This window comes from Coptis chinensis, chromosome 7 (genome assembly GCF_015680905.1).
Source record: "Coptis chinensis isolate HL-2020 chromosome 7, ASM1568090v1, whole genome shotgun sequence".
NCBI lineage: Eukaryota > Viridiplantae > Streptophyta > Magnoliopsida > Ranunculales > Ranunculaceae > Coptis > Coptis chinensis.
Genome location: NC_141462.1, coordinates 16,825,551 through 16,841,931, shown reverse-complemented (window position 1 = coordinate 16,841,931; position 16,381 = coordinate 16,825,551). Strand labels below are relative to the sequence as shown.

General features: G+C 38.1%; 2 protein-coding genes, 1 long non-coding RNA gene and 1 pseudogene across 5 annotated transcripts; 2 read left to right on the top strand and 2 right to left on the bottom strand.

Annotated features, from left to right (window-relative positions):
• Positions 1-424: 424 nt before the first annotated feature.
• Positions 425-1,400, bottom strand: LOC147486303 (uncharacterized; annotated as a pseudogene).
• Positions 1,401-2,797: 1,397 nt separating this feature from the next.
• On the top strand, positions 2,798-4,074 carry LOC147486302 (uncharacterized). The gene is made up of 2 exons (XM_086571474.1): positions 2,798-3,010; positions 3,405-4,074. The coding sequence occupies exons 1-2, from the start codon at positions 3,008-3,010 to the stop codon at positions 3,900-3,902; spliced, it is 501 nt and encodes a 166-aa protein (XP_086427600.1). The 5' UTR covers positions 2,798-3,007; the 3' UTR covers positions 3,903-4,074.
• Positions 4,075-4,732: 658 nt separating this feature from the next.
• LOC147486301 (uncharacterized) lies at positions 4,733-6,344 on the bottom strand. The gene is made up of 2 exons (XR_015202579.1): positions 5,523-6,344; positions 4,733-5,277 (listed from the first exon to the last, which is right to left on the bottom strand). It is a non-coding gene; the product is annotated as an uncharacterized LOC147486301 (long non-coding RNA).
• Positions 6,345-7,056: 712 nt separating this feature from the next.
• OPS (LOW protein: UPF0503-like protein, putative (DUF740)) lies at positions 7,057-16,039 on the top strand. Of its 3 annotated transcripts, XM_086572565.1 has the most exons (4): positions 7,057-9,270; positions 9,726-9,835; positions 9,930-10,114; positions 15,636-16,039. In XM_086572565.1, exon 1 carries the CDS (start codon positions 7,318-7,320, stop codon positions 9,214-9,216), a length of 1,899 nt encoding a protein of 632 aa, XP_086428691.1. In that variant the 5' UTR covers positions 7,057-7,317; the 3' UTR covers positions 9,217-9,270; positions 9,726-9,835; positions 9,930-10,114; positions 15,636-16,039. The 3 variants fall into 3 exon arrangements, with proteins under 3 accessions (XP_086428691.1, XP_086428693.1, XP_086428692.1); XM_086572567.1 differs by lacking the exon at positions 9,726-9,835 and having other exon boundaries at positions 15,636-16,035; XM_086572566.1 differs by lacking the exon at positions 15,636-16,039 and having other exon boundaries at positions 9,930-10,342.
• The last annotated feature ends 342 nt before the right edge of the window (positions 16,040-16,381 follow it).

Below are 16,381 nucleotides of genomic sequence, written 5' to 3'. Positions count from 1 at the left end.
CATCCCGCCTCAGCTAAGGCTCTTCCAAACTCACCCTCTTTGTTTTTATACTTCATTAACTCGACATTGGAGACACGATCTTGCATATCAAAGTCATCGGCAAAGAACTTCTCAACACATGTGAAAAATGCATCATTGACAAATGGATCATCTTTAATGTTTGAATTTTTGAAGAAGAAGTAAGGATTTAAAAGTAGGCCGCCAAATGTAATGGACCATCAAGCTGACCATCGCCTTTGTCCTTAATAATATTAAGAATGGGTTTGTAGTTATCCTCCACATTCTTGAATGCCTCTTTAATCTCCTCCTTTGCTTGCAACAATTCACCATGTAAAAAAGGCATTGATGGCTTTCAATCCCCATCAACAAGGCGAAGTACCTTCACTAAAGGAGCAAACACTTTCAAGCAAAGTGTTACTCCATTTCAAAATGTCATACTTAGAACAGTGGAATATGTCGTTTTCCCCTTCACAATCTTGGACCATTTGGACTTCTCCCAATCATCACTAGTAAACATTTTCCTCAACTTTTCTTTTTTGTCCATCAAACTTTGCAAAGTTAGGAATCCAATTGCAAATCTATTGACTCCTGGCCTCACTATGTCTCTTTTCTTCGTAGCTCTCCTCATCATTGACAAAGTGTTATGATGTGAATAAATAAATATAGTGAAGGTCTTTGCTTTATCAATCACTCCTTTGAACCTAGGCAACTTACCGATTCCTTCAAGCATAAGGTTCAACGTGTGAGTGGCATATGAACCCCAAAATATGTGAGGTCTCTTTATCTTCATCAAATTTGCCGCAGCCATATTGTTCGAGACATCGTCCGTCACAACTTGTACTACACATTGTGGCCCAATATCTTCAATACACTTGTCAACATATTTAAAGATGAAATCTCCGGTGTGTGCATCCTCCGAAGCTTCATATGAAGAAAGAAAAGTCGTGCCTTCCTTGCACCTTGCAATTGACACATAAGTTCATGATGCTTCTTCTTTTCCGATCAGTCCAAGCGTCGGTCATAACAAAACAACCATTCTTAGCCCACTCCTCCTTTTGCTTCTTGAGTGTGTCTGTAGGTCGCTCATATTCTTCTTTCAACAATAGCTCCCTCAATTGGTATTGGCTTGGAGGTTGATATCCTGGACCAAATTGACCAACTGCTTCAACAAATCTTCTGAAGCTATCATTATCCGTAGCATGAAATGCAACACCATTTTCATACACCCATCGAGCCAAATATCGATGCACATCATGTGTCCTTTCTTTCCAAAGTGCATCATTGATATTTTGTTGTCGCATCTTCTTATTTGCATCAATTGAAGATCCAGGACTAATAGTAGAAGCAAACTTATCCATAGGCCCGAGAGTGTGTGGCCTTTTTCTTGACAATACCTTCATCTGTTTCATCAGTAATGTGAACTTCTTCTCTCACTTCTTGTTGATGCTTCTCTTTATTACTCTTCTTCTTTTTCACTCCATCCAATGTGGCTTTACACTTAGCTTTATCTTCATTAGTAAACTTTGAGCATGGGGTTATTTGTCCTCTAATGTTCGCTATGTGTAGCTTTATTCTATAAACACCTCTACTGAATTCTTTTCCACACAACTTACACTTCCATTTATCTAGATTATCTTTCTTGAACAACTTCCCATACTCTCAACCAACATCATTGGAATCCCGTTTCAAAAGATTATTGGGATCGGACACGGTGGCATTGGACGCTGCAGAAGAAGCCACATTTCCCGTATTTTCCGCCATTGAACTGTATAAAATAGTATGTATAAAATAAATGAATCAAATAGGTATGTATAAAATAAATGAAGTCTACAAGTTGAAAGTCTAGTATTCTAGTGACTATATTCTAGTGGAAGCTACTAAACTAGGAGCTAGATTATCTTAATGCATAATTTGTGATTGAAGTGGTGCACGTCCATCAACGTCCATGTTATAAATTTACTTTGGTTGCTGGATTGCAGCCTACCAAAGCTCACAGTTGGACTTGTATTAATGAGCAAAAAGAGAAGAAAAAAAAAAAGAAAAGAATATTAAGAAAAGAAATACATACCGAAATGGTTACTTGAACGAGAGAGAGAGAGAGAGAGAGAGAGAGAGAGAGAATGAATTAAGGCCTAGTTTTTTGTGGAGATGATTTCCCACCATGAAGATCATTCTCACAAAAAATCATAATATTTGGATATTTCTAACCATGTAAAAATTAGTGTTCATTTTTAAACTTTTTATCTAACGGTCTAAACGTTTTGTAAGCATATTCTAATGTTAGACTTCTTTGAATGAGCTAAATTTTTGTGAGCATGTTCTCCATGGTGGGGAGATCATATCTACAAAAAATCAGCCCTTAATTCAACTTTTAAGTTCATGATTTTGCTTGAATTAATTTACAATGTGGCTATAATGTGCACATAAGAATGTGCCTCCACACATATATATATATATATATATATATATATATATATATATATATATATATATATATATATATATATATATATATATATATATATATATATATATATATTATCCACATTCTATATTCTATGAGCCCCACCCCCTCTTTGTAAACTCCAAAGCATGTCCCTTAACAATGTAGCTCTCCAACACATTAAATAACCAGCAAAAAGATCTGTTTGGATTATTTTGTAAATCCCTAAGAAGGTTTGTCTAGGAATTATCTCTTTGTATTCTTCTATGCTTTGGTCTTTACTGACATGCTATATGTTCTTTCTTGGGATTCCTTGGTACCATATCTGTTATACTCAATATATAACTATATAATACATTAACAATTACCAAATGTAGTTGTTCAGGATAATGTTTGAGATTATAAAGAGAGCCTATTATGTAAGTTTTCTTTATAATGGGCTATGATTCTACCTAGTGTTTGGGGGGAAAAAAAAGCCTAAGTTTGCTTTGTTGGGTGAGCACCTGAATTTGATTTGTAAAAGAAGCAGACCTATCATCAAAAACAAAAGGACACAACGATCACATGGTATGAATAGAACCTTTCCAACCAATTTATATATCTTTCTAATCATAAAGTATTTTGCTAACCTTTCTTCTTTATAGCAACATATACATAGAGAAATAAACCTATATTAATTCTTAATCATTGCATAAACATGATAATACACTGCAATCACATCAACATATATTGGAGACATTAGCACTTTCTTTCCTAATAATTTGAGCGTGCAGCTAGATACCATTACCACATACATTGTTGACCTCAACGGCAATTTAGGGACTAATGATGTACTGTAATTTGTGAGCTGCGCTGCGCTGTACTGATTTGGTTATATTAATCTTTACTCATTCTCTGTCTTGAATATGAATTTTTTCCATTGGAATCCTGACTTAGGAGTTAGGACTGCTACTATTTACAGGCACTTGAGCTGAAAAACGACAAGTGGCGCGGATCAGTAGGGGGAATTGTTGGTGCACCAATAGATGAAGTGTGGAACATAGTTTCAAGAAGTAGTAGACTATCAGAATGGATGCCGATGGTGGAAAATTGCACCACACTGGCAGGAGAAGAAGGCCTTCCTGGCTATGTTAGACTAGTATCTGGTTTCATGTTCCCTCAAGATTATGGAGATAGATCATGGATCAAAGAAAACTTGGTTTCCATGAATTCAGTCACATATAGTTATGTTTACAGAATGGAAGCAAGTAATGTAGGTCTAGACGGATCCATTAATTCGTTAAAACTTATTGATTATGGGGATGACTCGACGCTTATCGATTGGTCATTCGAGATAGATCCCATTGTAGGAGCTTCTGAGGACAGTCTTATTGATTATCTTGGATTTCTCTACAAGTCCTGCATTTACAGGATTGAGGGTGCTATTAGAAATGCTTCAAAAGATGTTGATAAAGCTTAGGGCCGGCCGCGGACATTTCACATTTATGTATCGATATGCATTGAAATATTACAAAGAAATGGTCAAACAAGCTCAATGTAATTAGTATCTGTATATTAACCACATTCGGAATAAGTCACAGATGATCAAAAAGAAAGGAAACATTGACAGTAAAAAGTTGCATAATCCCCTAGTTTGGATGTTTAACAACTTCCATTTGCAGATATTTGATTTTAAGCTAACTTTAAACAAATGAAGGTCAAAAGAAACATATATGCTTCTTTCTATCACATGGTAGATAGCTAGTGAGCAAGCTTGATCCAGGTGAAAAAGATGATTAATTGGCTAACCCATATAATGTGTTCTAGAACTTAGCAATACTTTTGTATTGCTCTTGAGCTACTTTAATAACAACTCTACTTTAATAACAACTTTAAATAACTACTAATTTCAGTATGAGAGATATATACACTTGTTTTTAATTGTTTAGAAGTACAATAAGTTGCGTTCTGTTTTAAATAATCAGTTGCAATTTGCAAACCATACAAATCACCAATCGATTTATCCCCTCAGTCCCTCACCAGTCACCCTTGATTATTGAGAGAAGAATATGGGATCTAAAGGTCGGGACGTGAAAGAAAAGTTCATTCCCATGGCAATATAGCACGAAGCAGTTTAGAAAGACATTTAGACATTATAATACTCCGGAATCTTACCATCAAATCTAAGCAAACCAATACAATACTTAAAACAACTTAAGTTTTCTAATGCATGCATGTCCTTCAGTCCTATAGAAAAGGAAAGTTCATTCACAAGGCATGAAGCGTAGAAAGACAAAATAATGCACGCACTGACATCAAATCCAAACAAAACAATATCTAATGCATAACGCATAAAAACAAGGCAAGAATACCGAAGTTATTGAACCCTACAGTAGTGCATGTTCTTTAACAGTATGATCTTCTTTATATCTTCTTGTGAAGTTGTGAGATAAAATAATCGTAGGGAAGAAAATAGAGACAAAGTTAAAGCTTCAGAAGAGAATCTCCCTAACATTGGGATCCACACCAATGGGGACAACATGAGACACCCTTCTAAGTTCAAATACATACTCTTCACTGCAGTGTCCGCTTTCCCAATCAGTCCATAATAAACGCTGGGTGGCTATTATACATTTATGATAGTTGAGCACTGCTCTGCTACAATATAGCCATAAGTATGTTAACCCTTGCATAGTTGCATCAGTCCGGAGTCCTGACATCAGCTTTGTTGCTACATATGGCCACATCAATATGCAATACATCATTATATATGTATGGAGTGGGCATCCATAGAGTGCTATTTTATCAGCAGTTTCCCCTCATTACTTCACCAAAATCTGAATAGGTGACTTTAACTGTACAAATGAAATTAGATTTCAAAGACATAACTAAGGATGACTGGAATTAATTAACAATTTCAGGAGTGAGACAACGTAAGATCTCTCAACAGAGTTGCTACGACTTAAGATCACTAGTACTGATTGACTTGAATTGCGAATTAGTTTTTCTTAAAAGCTTTACAGCTAAAAAAAAGGATAAAAAGAAAAGTGAGAACAAAAAAAGATCGAAGAGTAAGGATCAACTAGCAAGAGATTAAAACCTCATCTTTTCGTAGAAACTTTTGATACTGGAGCTTCTTGACATTCATCCTCTGAATAATACAAAATTTATTATTTAAACTATTCTATCTATGACACTGCAATGAAAGTGCAAATTGAAATTGTAATAATATGCATAACTGTAGTGATGAATCTGAAGAGCCAAGTTCACAAGTAGCTTGTAAAACTCTGTCTGAAAACTGTTTGTATGTATTTGTAATTTTGTACTAGTTGGCACTGGGGAGGTACTGGAAAGGGCCCATGAAAAGAATCTAATCAAGTTGTTTCCTCTCTTTTATTTTCACTCAACTCGATCTTGTACAGTTGTATCCACATTAGACTTTTGAGTAGTCATCTTGTTTAAAAAAACAAGCAAATCTCTAGCAAGACAACCTTGACTGAGAGACAAACACTGGAATTTGAGACCTTATAGTTATACGGCACAAGGTGGCAAAGTAGAGTGAGTTACATTTTGGCCTCATAAATCATTTCCATGCACAAAAAACACAACCAAAGTCTCCAATCTCATTAAAGGGCACCCTCTACACTACTTTCACATGTAACCGGAGCTCCAATCCCTATTCCCACTAAAGAGCACCCTGCATCCACACAACCACATGTTACTTTGTCCCAATCCCCATTCCCAGTAAAGATAGCAATATTCTTCAATCCACCCTATCACATGTGTTTTTGAAGTCTCAATCCCAATTCCCATAAAAGAGCATCTTCAAGACCCGACCCATTTTCAGTAGACATTCTAACTCATTCTTCAATGGACCAACTATGTCTCTAATAAGTCTCTGCTAATAGGACAGTGGCATCAACCTAGGATTTTCTTTTTTTTTTCTTTTGAGATATAAAACTTGCCTTGGCAAGAGTCCGCAAAGAACAATTGTATACGGACATAGAAATAGTACTGATCTATATAAAAAAAATAGAAAAGAAATAGTACTGAGTTTATAAAACACTATTGGCAATTTGGTATTGTTGCTCATGACAAAAATCCATTCGAGTAACGGTAGGTCCACGATTTAGGAACCAACTTGTGTTTTACTTCCTTAAAAACGCGATCATTCCATATGATCAAAATTGAGATAATGCTAGTGGCTACTGGCTAGAGTGCTAGAACTCGCGATGTTTTGTAATACTATATTTGACAAAGTTTTATTTTCAATTGAATAGAAAAATCAAGGGGGGCTCAACATCGTGTGACTTATTTATAATATATATATATATTTTTTATATAGTGAATTTTTGTAATAAAATTAAATGAATTGATTAGTAATAGAAAATAAATATGTCTTGCCAATGTTTTTAATATTAAGATGAAATCATTAACACCAACAAATTGAAAAAAAAAAAAAAAAAAAAAAAAAATGAGAGACAAAAAAGCAAGTGGTGGGGACTTAATTACTTTTACTTTTTCACTTTACTTTGAAAAATTAGACATGTATTGGACTTAGAGTCAAGAAAATGAGCATAAAGAAAAGAAAAAAAACAAAAACAGAACAAAAATAGGAGAAAGTGAAAGCACAAAAGTGAAAGAAAAACAGAGAGACAAAAAAAACAGAGCACAACACCATCTTCTCTCTCATCAAATCAAATCTCCACTTTACACATTTTTTTAGAATTTTTCTCTCTCACCAACCTTTCAAGAACAAAAAACAAAGAAAATGAGAAGCAGCATAGCATTACCAAGAACAAGTAGTAGTAGTAGTAGAAGAAGAAAAACAGCACTGGTAAGAACAAGTGGTTGTTGTACTGCATTGTACTACTACTACTATCATCACCATTGTTATGAATAATCTAGAACAACAACAACCCTCTTTACAGCTCCCCCTTCGTTTCTCCACTTGTGAAAACCACCCTGATCAAACTTTCACTAGTTTTTGCCCTTCATGTTTAAGAGAACGTCTCACACTTCTAGAAACTACTACTACTTCTTCAACTTCCAATACTACTACTCGTTCTGCTGCTTCAGCTCTTAGAGCTATCTTTAATAAAAACAAAGCTTCTACTTCTACTACTTCTTCTTCAAGTTTCCTACCTGAACTCAGAAGAAGTAAGTCTTTTTCAGGTGGAAAGGGTGAAGGTTTTTCTGGGGTTTTAGTTCCACAAAGGAAATCTTGTGATGTTAGAGGAAGGAGCTCGTTATGGAATCTTTTTAGTCAAGATGATGAAAGAAAGATAGAAAATTGGAGAGAAATTGAAGTAGAAAACAGAGAACGAGGGTTTTCGGGTAACATCGTGGAACCAGTTGTAGAAGAAGAGGTAGAAGAGGAGCAAGAGGAGGTGGAAGAAGAGATTGAGGTGGTTCATGAGGAAGAAATAAGAGACCCCGTCAATGTGAATTTTGTTCAAGGGGTGGAAGAAATTATAGAAGTTGAAGAAGGAGGAGAAAAGCAGGAAGAAGAGAAAACAATGAAGGATCATATTCATATCGAGATTGATTCTTCGAATAATAAGAAACCTTCTGGAAGAGATTTGAAGGACATTGCAGGGAGTTTTTGGGTGGCAGCTTCAGTTTTTAGTAAGAAATTGCAAAAGTGGAGGAGAAAACAGAAGACCAAAAAGAGTAAAGGTGGTGGTGATGGAAGCTCTGCTAGAATGCAAGTTGATAAGCCATTTTCGGAGATTGCTGACTATGGATATGGAAGAAGGTCTATTGATATTGATCCTAGATTCTCACTTGATGCTGGTAGAATGTCATTTGATGACCCTAGATGTTCATGGGACGCGCCGAGGGCATCTTGGGATGGATATCTAACTGGGAGAACATTGTCAAGGGTTCCACCTCCAATGGTTTCTTTAGGTGAGCATGTACCTATTTCTGTTCCAAGATTTGATAATTTGATTCCTGTTGAGGAACCAAGGATTTCTGTTACTGAGGAGGCAACTACAACTCCCGGTGGATCAGCTCAAACACGCGATTATTACTCCTCAGACTCTTCCTCGTCTCAGAGACGTAGGAAGAGTTTTGAGAGATCAAATTCTATAAGGAAGAAGGCTGCTGCTGTTGTAGCTGAGCTTGATGAAACAAAGTTGGTTTCGAATGCCAAGGTGTCTCCACCAGTTCTCGATCCCTTTCTTGGGACGAAGTTGCTAGTTGGGGATAAGGATTTGAGGAATTTGAAGTCAAGTTCCGTTAGAGATGATTGCTCAGAGAGCTTTGAATCGGCTTTTAGAGACACAGCTTCTGTTACTGGTGGTGTTCTTGAGCGGAAGGGGTCAAAAAAGTCTCGGCGCTGGAGTAAGGCATGGAACATTTGGGGTTTGATATACAGGCGCGGTGGTAGTAAGGACGAGGATGAAGACAGGTATAGCAGAGTTGAAAGGTCATTCTCAGAGTCTTGGCCAGAGTTGCGAAGAGAGCCACTAAATGGAGATGCAAAAGGGGATCTTAACAGGGTTTTGCGGAGCAATAGCAGTGTCAGCTCAAGGAATTCCTATAACATGAGTGGTTCATTCAACAGTTCAAGGAGAAATGCTGCAGAGACTAATGGCAATGGTAAGAAGAAAAAGGAAGAATACATGCTGGATCGCAACCGGAGTGGAAGGTATTCCTCCAACGACATTGATAATGGCCTCTTACGATTCTACTTGACGCCAATGAGAAGCGGTAGAAGAAATGGATCTGGGAAGAGCGCACCAAAAAGCTCGCATACTCTTGCCAACAGCGCACTGCGGATGTACTGAACTGAAGCTGCATCTGGTGTTCTTTGAGTGTGTTTGAACTTCCCAGTTTATTGTGTAAACATCTCTCTCTATATATATATTTTTTGTCCCTGCTTAGAGCTTTCTCAACTTTTTAATTGCGTAATAAAAAAAGTATCACCATTCGTCCATTTCGTTGTGTTATTGTTACCGTCCAGATATCTGATGAATTCATTTAGTAGATAGTAGACACATCACATTTGTTCCTTTAGATACTCTTTTGACGCCAGAGGCTCTGTGCTAACTGATTTAGATCTTGCATTTCCTCAAAATCTTTGGGCAAGCATAATCTTTTGCTAGCATTGCATAATTTTATATTAGCTCTGCCATTATGATTCATGACCATACTCTTCTCAATTCAAATTGGAGGAATATGTTTGCAGTATATGTTAACTATCCAAAAATAAAAAACATTTGCATCACCGAATGCACCATCTTTGAACTTTACTTGTTTTGGAGATAAATCTCTGGACATGGATATTTGTGCGCAGGGATTGAGGTTGCAAATTGCCTATAGGAATCTTGCCCTTGTTCCATATGATTTGATTAATAAGGAAAGTCTAAATCACGGTGGATGATTTGCTCTGTGGTCACTCCTTTGGTAAATTTCAGATTTCGTTGCATGGTAGAAAAATGTGTTCTTCTGTGACATTTTTACTTGTCTAAGTAACGCTTAATTTTTGCGTCACTTTCAGGTAGATATAGACTTCAGCATTTTGTAAAAGGTGGATATTAGAGTCCCACGGATTTTGCAGCAAACAAGATTTCTTGATTTCTTGGTCCCCCAGCAAATTTAATTTGTATTGGTTGCCATTGCCATCAATCATGCTTTCGGTGTTCCCTAATTCGCTGCAGTGTAGGCTTTTGCTGCTCCTTCAAGGTATATTATAAAATAATTGTTGTCGTTCCTTCATTCAGTAGTTATAGCTGTAATGTAAGTGATAATCACATATATATGTGAAGCATCATCCACTTTGAGGATAACTTGAGCCCCTTGAGAGACTTGAGGAAATACACGAGAGAGTGAGATACCATGGTAAGCTCACCTGTGGAAGGATATGATGCTTGCATCATTAATTTCTATACGAAATGTACCTTGCATGGGGAACATCCTGTGTTTGATTGAGTGACTGGACTCACTGCAAATGCAACGACAATTTTGGTACGCAAAGCTTGCGAATATCTACCACCTCAAGGATATTTTCTGGATCAGCAAGCAGTACAAGGTTGGGCTTTCTAGAAAACACAAGAGTTGTGTTTCTGTCTCTAGGTACGGTGAGATCAACTATGTGCAGCATCACCAGCATGGGGCAATGGGTCGAGTGGGCGGTATCCTGTCACTGACTCACTAGTTTATACTTTATACATTGAGTTATGGATAGGCGCTTGGCACTGACTCATTTGGCCTTGGGTCTTGAGGTAGGCCTTGGAACCATTGATGAATGATGAGAGCAGGTTCAATGCAATATGCTTTTCAAACCATGAGGGGTTTAGATGTTGTAGTGGTTGTCAATTAATTAAGCCTTTAAATATACCAGTTGGTTTAAGCCAGTAATCAGTCTAAATGAAATGAAATCTAAAGGCCTAAATTACTAAATATACCAATTGAGAGGTGAGATCATGAATAAACTACAAACATCTTCGATGCATGACAAATCTTACATTGCAACGATAATTTTCATAGTAGTTTACAATGTTAAAATTCACTTAGCATTGAAAGTAGACAAGCTATTTTTAGCAGCTTTTGTTTAATTCTCCCGCTGATTGCTATAGACCGACTTTGGATGATAGGAAAGTAAGAAACCCCTTGCCGAAGGAAAGCTTTTGGGCCTTGTCCTGATTTTATTGGGCCTATTGGGCTATTGGGCCATGCTCTGTTGAAGTAACCACATTTTAATAACCAGCCCTTTGATAAGGTAATGTGCTCGGTATAAAAATAAAAATAAAAACTCGGTATACGCGGTTCACTCCATGGATTTGTTTTTTTTTTTCAGGTACAATATTTAGTCTCAGCAGACAAGTTGGAAGAGATTCCCCTACTTGACCATGGCTAGCCCACTGAGCCAAGTCATGGGCCTCCCATTAAACCTACGACTAATCCAATGAAACTTGCAGAAAGAAAATCCTAACTGGGTAGAGTCCTAACTAGGGAGTTCCTAACATTCTGCAGTTGTCAATTTCACTTGGCCTCACTGCCCTCCAAAGCCTTGATGACTTCCTGGTAGTCTCCTCTGAACAAGAATTTACTTCCTCCTAGAGTGGTAGCCAAGTTGACTGCCACTTCAGCTGCCATCATCTCAGCTTCCTCAGGATTTCTAGCTTTGTACCTTTTTATTGCTGCCCCTGATGTTGTGCCTTCACAATCCCAAGCAATAGCTCCAGCTCCTGCTCATCATGAATCCCTATCAAAAGTGCATCAAAGTGAATACTAATAGCATTTAAAATAGTGAGTGGGAATAATTCATTCCAATTTGAATTGCTAGCACCACTAGGTAGATCATGAGAGGAAGAGATTACGTTGGATTCCTCTTCCTGAAAAGCCCTTTAAAAACTGAGTGGCTTGTGCCTTTCTTATCACTCTCTCCCTATTGGTGGCAACCCCTTCAAATTTATGATTATTCCCATCCTCCCAAATATTATAAAGCAGAGTTAGAGCCAGAATCCCCTTTTTTTGAACTTCCCCATCTTAGTTATTGCTCCAACTTATAAACACCTCCACCCATTGCCTTATAGAGCCACAAGGCATGAGCTCCACCCTTACTCCTAGGCCTGCAAACCAGACACTTATAGCCAACTGCATTCAAAGAACAGGTGGCTGGGCTCCTCCATTTCTTTGTTGCATTGCAAGCATGAGTAGTCCCCCACCATATTCCTCTTTTCCAACAGATCCCACCGGGTAGGCCGACATATACAACCGGCGGGGAACATGTGCATATTGCTCACCCTAGGTGTCCACAAAGGAAATTGTAGGCTGATTTCACAGTCACATTTTCACTTTTGGTGTGTATCCAGACCAACTTATCACTTTATGCATGGGTGGGCCTAATCACCATCTCTTCCACCATACTGCTAATATATGGTGGCAAATTGTTGTGGATGATATAAGGATCCCACCCATCTCTTGCCTGAGTGAACAAATATTTCACTTTCTAATCCATTAATTGAGCACTGTACATGCCTAAATCCTTGATGCATGTTGGTGCACCATTACACAAAATCCATGGGTCCTCCAGTACACTAGTGTTCCTTTCCAGAACTGGAATGCATAAGGTGGGGGTTCCTCTTTTTTGTCAATCAAGTTCTTACCATAGATACTATGAAACATGATAAGCACCAAAACGTAATATTAAACCCCGTGAAATGACATATCAATTTGGTTAATTATGTGTTTAATAAGCATGAAATAATTAGATTTTTAAGTATTTTTGCGTGGTTTTTGCGGTTAACATGAAAATAATAGTTAAACCTACATTAAAACACTCTGAATAGTGTATATAGTGAAGTTTTCCTAATCGGACCATGTGAAGCTCAACAAAGCCGGATTAAAGCTTGGGGACTCAAACAGATGTAATCAAGTCGAAATGGGATTATGTGCGAAAAAGCATCAAACTTCGAAAAGCTCATATCTCTTAAACATGGACTTCAATTTGGTAAGTAAGCTACCCCATAATCAATCAACGACGACAAACTCTACCTCATGCTAGATTTTGCGGACCCACCACTCCATAAAAATGTCTACAAACTTTATCTATCTTGTTGCAAGTAGATATAGGAAGTAAGTATGTAGCCATGGCATACAAAGGGGTGGCTTCGAGCAACCTTGAATCATAATCGCTCTGCCCGACTTGAGAAAGCACCTTGGCTCTCCACCCATTTATCTTATTATTGACTTTGTCTACCGGGGTAATGAAAGTTTCATTGAACTTGGGGTTTAAGTTCCCGCTATGAAAAAATCTTTTATGAAACTCGGGTAATACTAGGACCCACTATGTCCCAACATTTATGGTAAAAGACCCCTTGGAACCCATCAGGTCCAGGGGCTTTAAGACTTCCTATCTTCTTGATCACATTCGAAATTTCAACATCAGTAGGGCAACCAGTTAGAATGTCATTCTCTCTATCATAAACACACAAGGGGTGAAGAGGTCCAAGATGTTATTGTTAATTGGGGGTTATCGGAAAAGATGGCGCTGCCCTGAATTACCCTTTAATGGTCTCTCCCACGGCCTCCCTTCTTCCTTCTTGCCATCCATTGCCCGCAGCAAAGAAAGATGGCGCGGTATCCTGTCCAGCGACTCACTAGTTTATACTTTATACATTGAGTTATGGATAGGCTTTGGCAATCGACTCATTTGGCCTTGGGTCTTGAGGTAGGCCTTGGAACCATTGATGAATGATGAGAGCAGGTTCAATGCAATATGCTTTTCAAACCATGAGGGTTTTAGATGTTGTAGTGGTTGTCAATTAATTAAGCCTTTAAATATACCCGGTTTAAGGTTTAATCCCTAAAACGGTCTAAGCGAAATGAAATCTAAAGGCCTAAATTACTAAATATACCAATTGAGAGGTGAGATCATGAATAAACTACAAACATCTTCGATGCATGACAAATCTTACATTGCAACGATAATTTTCATAGTAGTTTACAATGTTAAAATTCACTTAGCATTGAAAGTAGACAAGCTATTTTTAGCGACTTTTGTTTAATTCTCCGTGATTGCTATAGACCGACTTTGGATGATAGGAAAGTAAGAAACCCCTGCCGAAGGAAAGCTTTTGGGCCTTGTCCCGATTTTATTGGGCCTATTGGGCTATTGGGCCATGCTCTCATTGAAGTAACCACATTTTAATAACCAACCCTTTGATAAGGTAATGTGCTTTCGGTATAAAAATAAAAATAAAAAACTTCGGTATCACATGCGGTTCACTCCATGGATTTGTTTTTTTTTTTGCAATAATATTTAGTCTCGTGAGACAAGTTGGAAGAGATTCCCCATACTTGACCATGGCTAGCCCACTGAGCCAAGTCATGGGCCTCCCATTAAACCTACGACTAATCCAATGAAACTTGCAGAAAGAAAATCCTAACTGGGTAGAGTCCTAACTAGGGAGTTCCTAACATTCTGCAGTTGTCAATTTCACTTGGCCTCACTGCCCTCCAAAGCCTTGATGACTTCCTGGTAGTCTCCTCTGAACAAGAATTTACTTCCTCCTAGAGTGGTAGCCAAGTTGACTGCCACTTCAGCTGCCATCATCTCAGCTTCCTCAGGATTTCTAGCTTTGTACCTTTTATTGCTGCCCCTGATGTTGTGCCTTCACAATCCCAAGCAATAGCTCCAAAATCCTGCTTTCATCATGAATCCCTATCAAAAGCTGCATCAAAGTGAATACTAATAGCATTTAAAATAGTGAGTGGGAATAATTCATTCCAATTTGAATTGCTAGCACCACTAGGTAGATCATGAGAGGAAGAGATTACGTTGGATTCCTCTTCCTGAAAAGCCCTTTAAAAACTGAGTGGCTTGTGCCTTTCTTATCACTCTCTCCCTATTGGTGGCAACCCCTTCAAATTTATGATTATTCCCATCCTCCCAAATATTATAAAGCAGAGTTAGAGCCAGAATCCCCTTTTTTTGAACTTCCCCATCTTAGTTATTGCTCCAACTTATAAACACCTCCACCCATTGCCTTATAGAGCCACAAGGCATGAGCTCCACCCTTACTCCTAGGCCTGCAAACCCGGACACTTATAGCCAACTCTGCATTCAAAGAACGGTGGGTCGGGCTCCTCCATTTCTTTGTTGCGGTCTGCAAGCATGAGTAGTCCCCACCATATTCCTCTTTTCCAACAGATCCCCCCAGGTAGGCCCGGACATATATACAACCGACAGAACATGTGCATATTGCTCACCCTGTGTGTCCACAAAGGAAATTGTAGGCTGATTTTTCCATCCACATTTTCACTTTTGGTGTGTATCCGCACCAACTTATCACTTTATGCATGGGTGGGCCTAATCACCATCTCTTCCACCATCTTTGCTAATATATGGTGGTGGCAAATTGTTGTGGATGATATAAGGATCCCACCCATCTCTTGCCTGAGTGAACAAATATTTCACTTTCTAATCCATTAATTGAGCACAGTACATGCCTAAATCCTTGATGCATGTTGGTGCACCATTACACAAAATCCATGGGTCCTCCAAGACACACTAGTGTTCCTTTCGAGCTGAATGCATAAGGTGGGGGTTCCTCTTTTTTGTCAATCAAGTTCTTACCATAGATACTATGAAACATGATAAGCACCAAAAACTGTAATATTAAACCCCGTAGCGACATATCAATTTGGTTAATTATGTGTTTAATAAGCATGAAATAATTAGATTTTCGTATTTTTGCAGGTTTTTGCAGTTAACATGAAAATAATAGTTAAACCTACATTAAAACACGGGAATAGTGTATATAGCTGAAGTTTTCCTAATCAGACCATGTGAAGCTCAACAAAGCCGGATTAAAGCTTGGGGACTCAAACAGGACAGAATCAAGTCAGAATGGGATTATGTGCAGAAAAGCATCAAACTTCTGAAAGCTCATATCTCTTAAACATGGACTTCAATTTCGGTAAGTAAGCTACCCAGACAATCAGTACGACAAACTCTACCTCATGCTAGATTTTGCAGACCCACCACTCCATAAAAAATGTCTACAAACTTTATCTATCTTGTTGCAAGTAGATATAGGAAGTAAGTATGTAGCCATGGCATACAAAGGGGTGGCTTGAGCAACTGCTTGAATCATAACTGCTCTGCCAGCTTGAGAAAGCACCTTGGCTCTCCACCCATTTATCTTATTATTGACTTTGTCTACCAGGGTAATGAAAGTTTCATTGAACTTGGGGTTTAAGTTCCCAGTTATGAAAAAATCTTTTATGAAACTGGTAATACTAGGACCCACTATGTCCCAACATTTATGGTAAAAGACCCCTTGGAACCCATCAGGTCCAGGGGCTTTAAGACTTCCTATCTTCTTGATCACATTCGAAATTTCAACATCAGTAGGGCAACCAGTTAGAATGTCATTCTCTCTATCATAAACACAAGGGGTGAAGAGGTCCAAGATGTTATTGTTAATTGGGGGTTATCGGCAA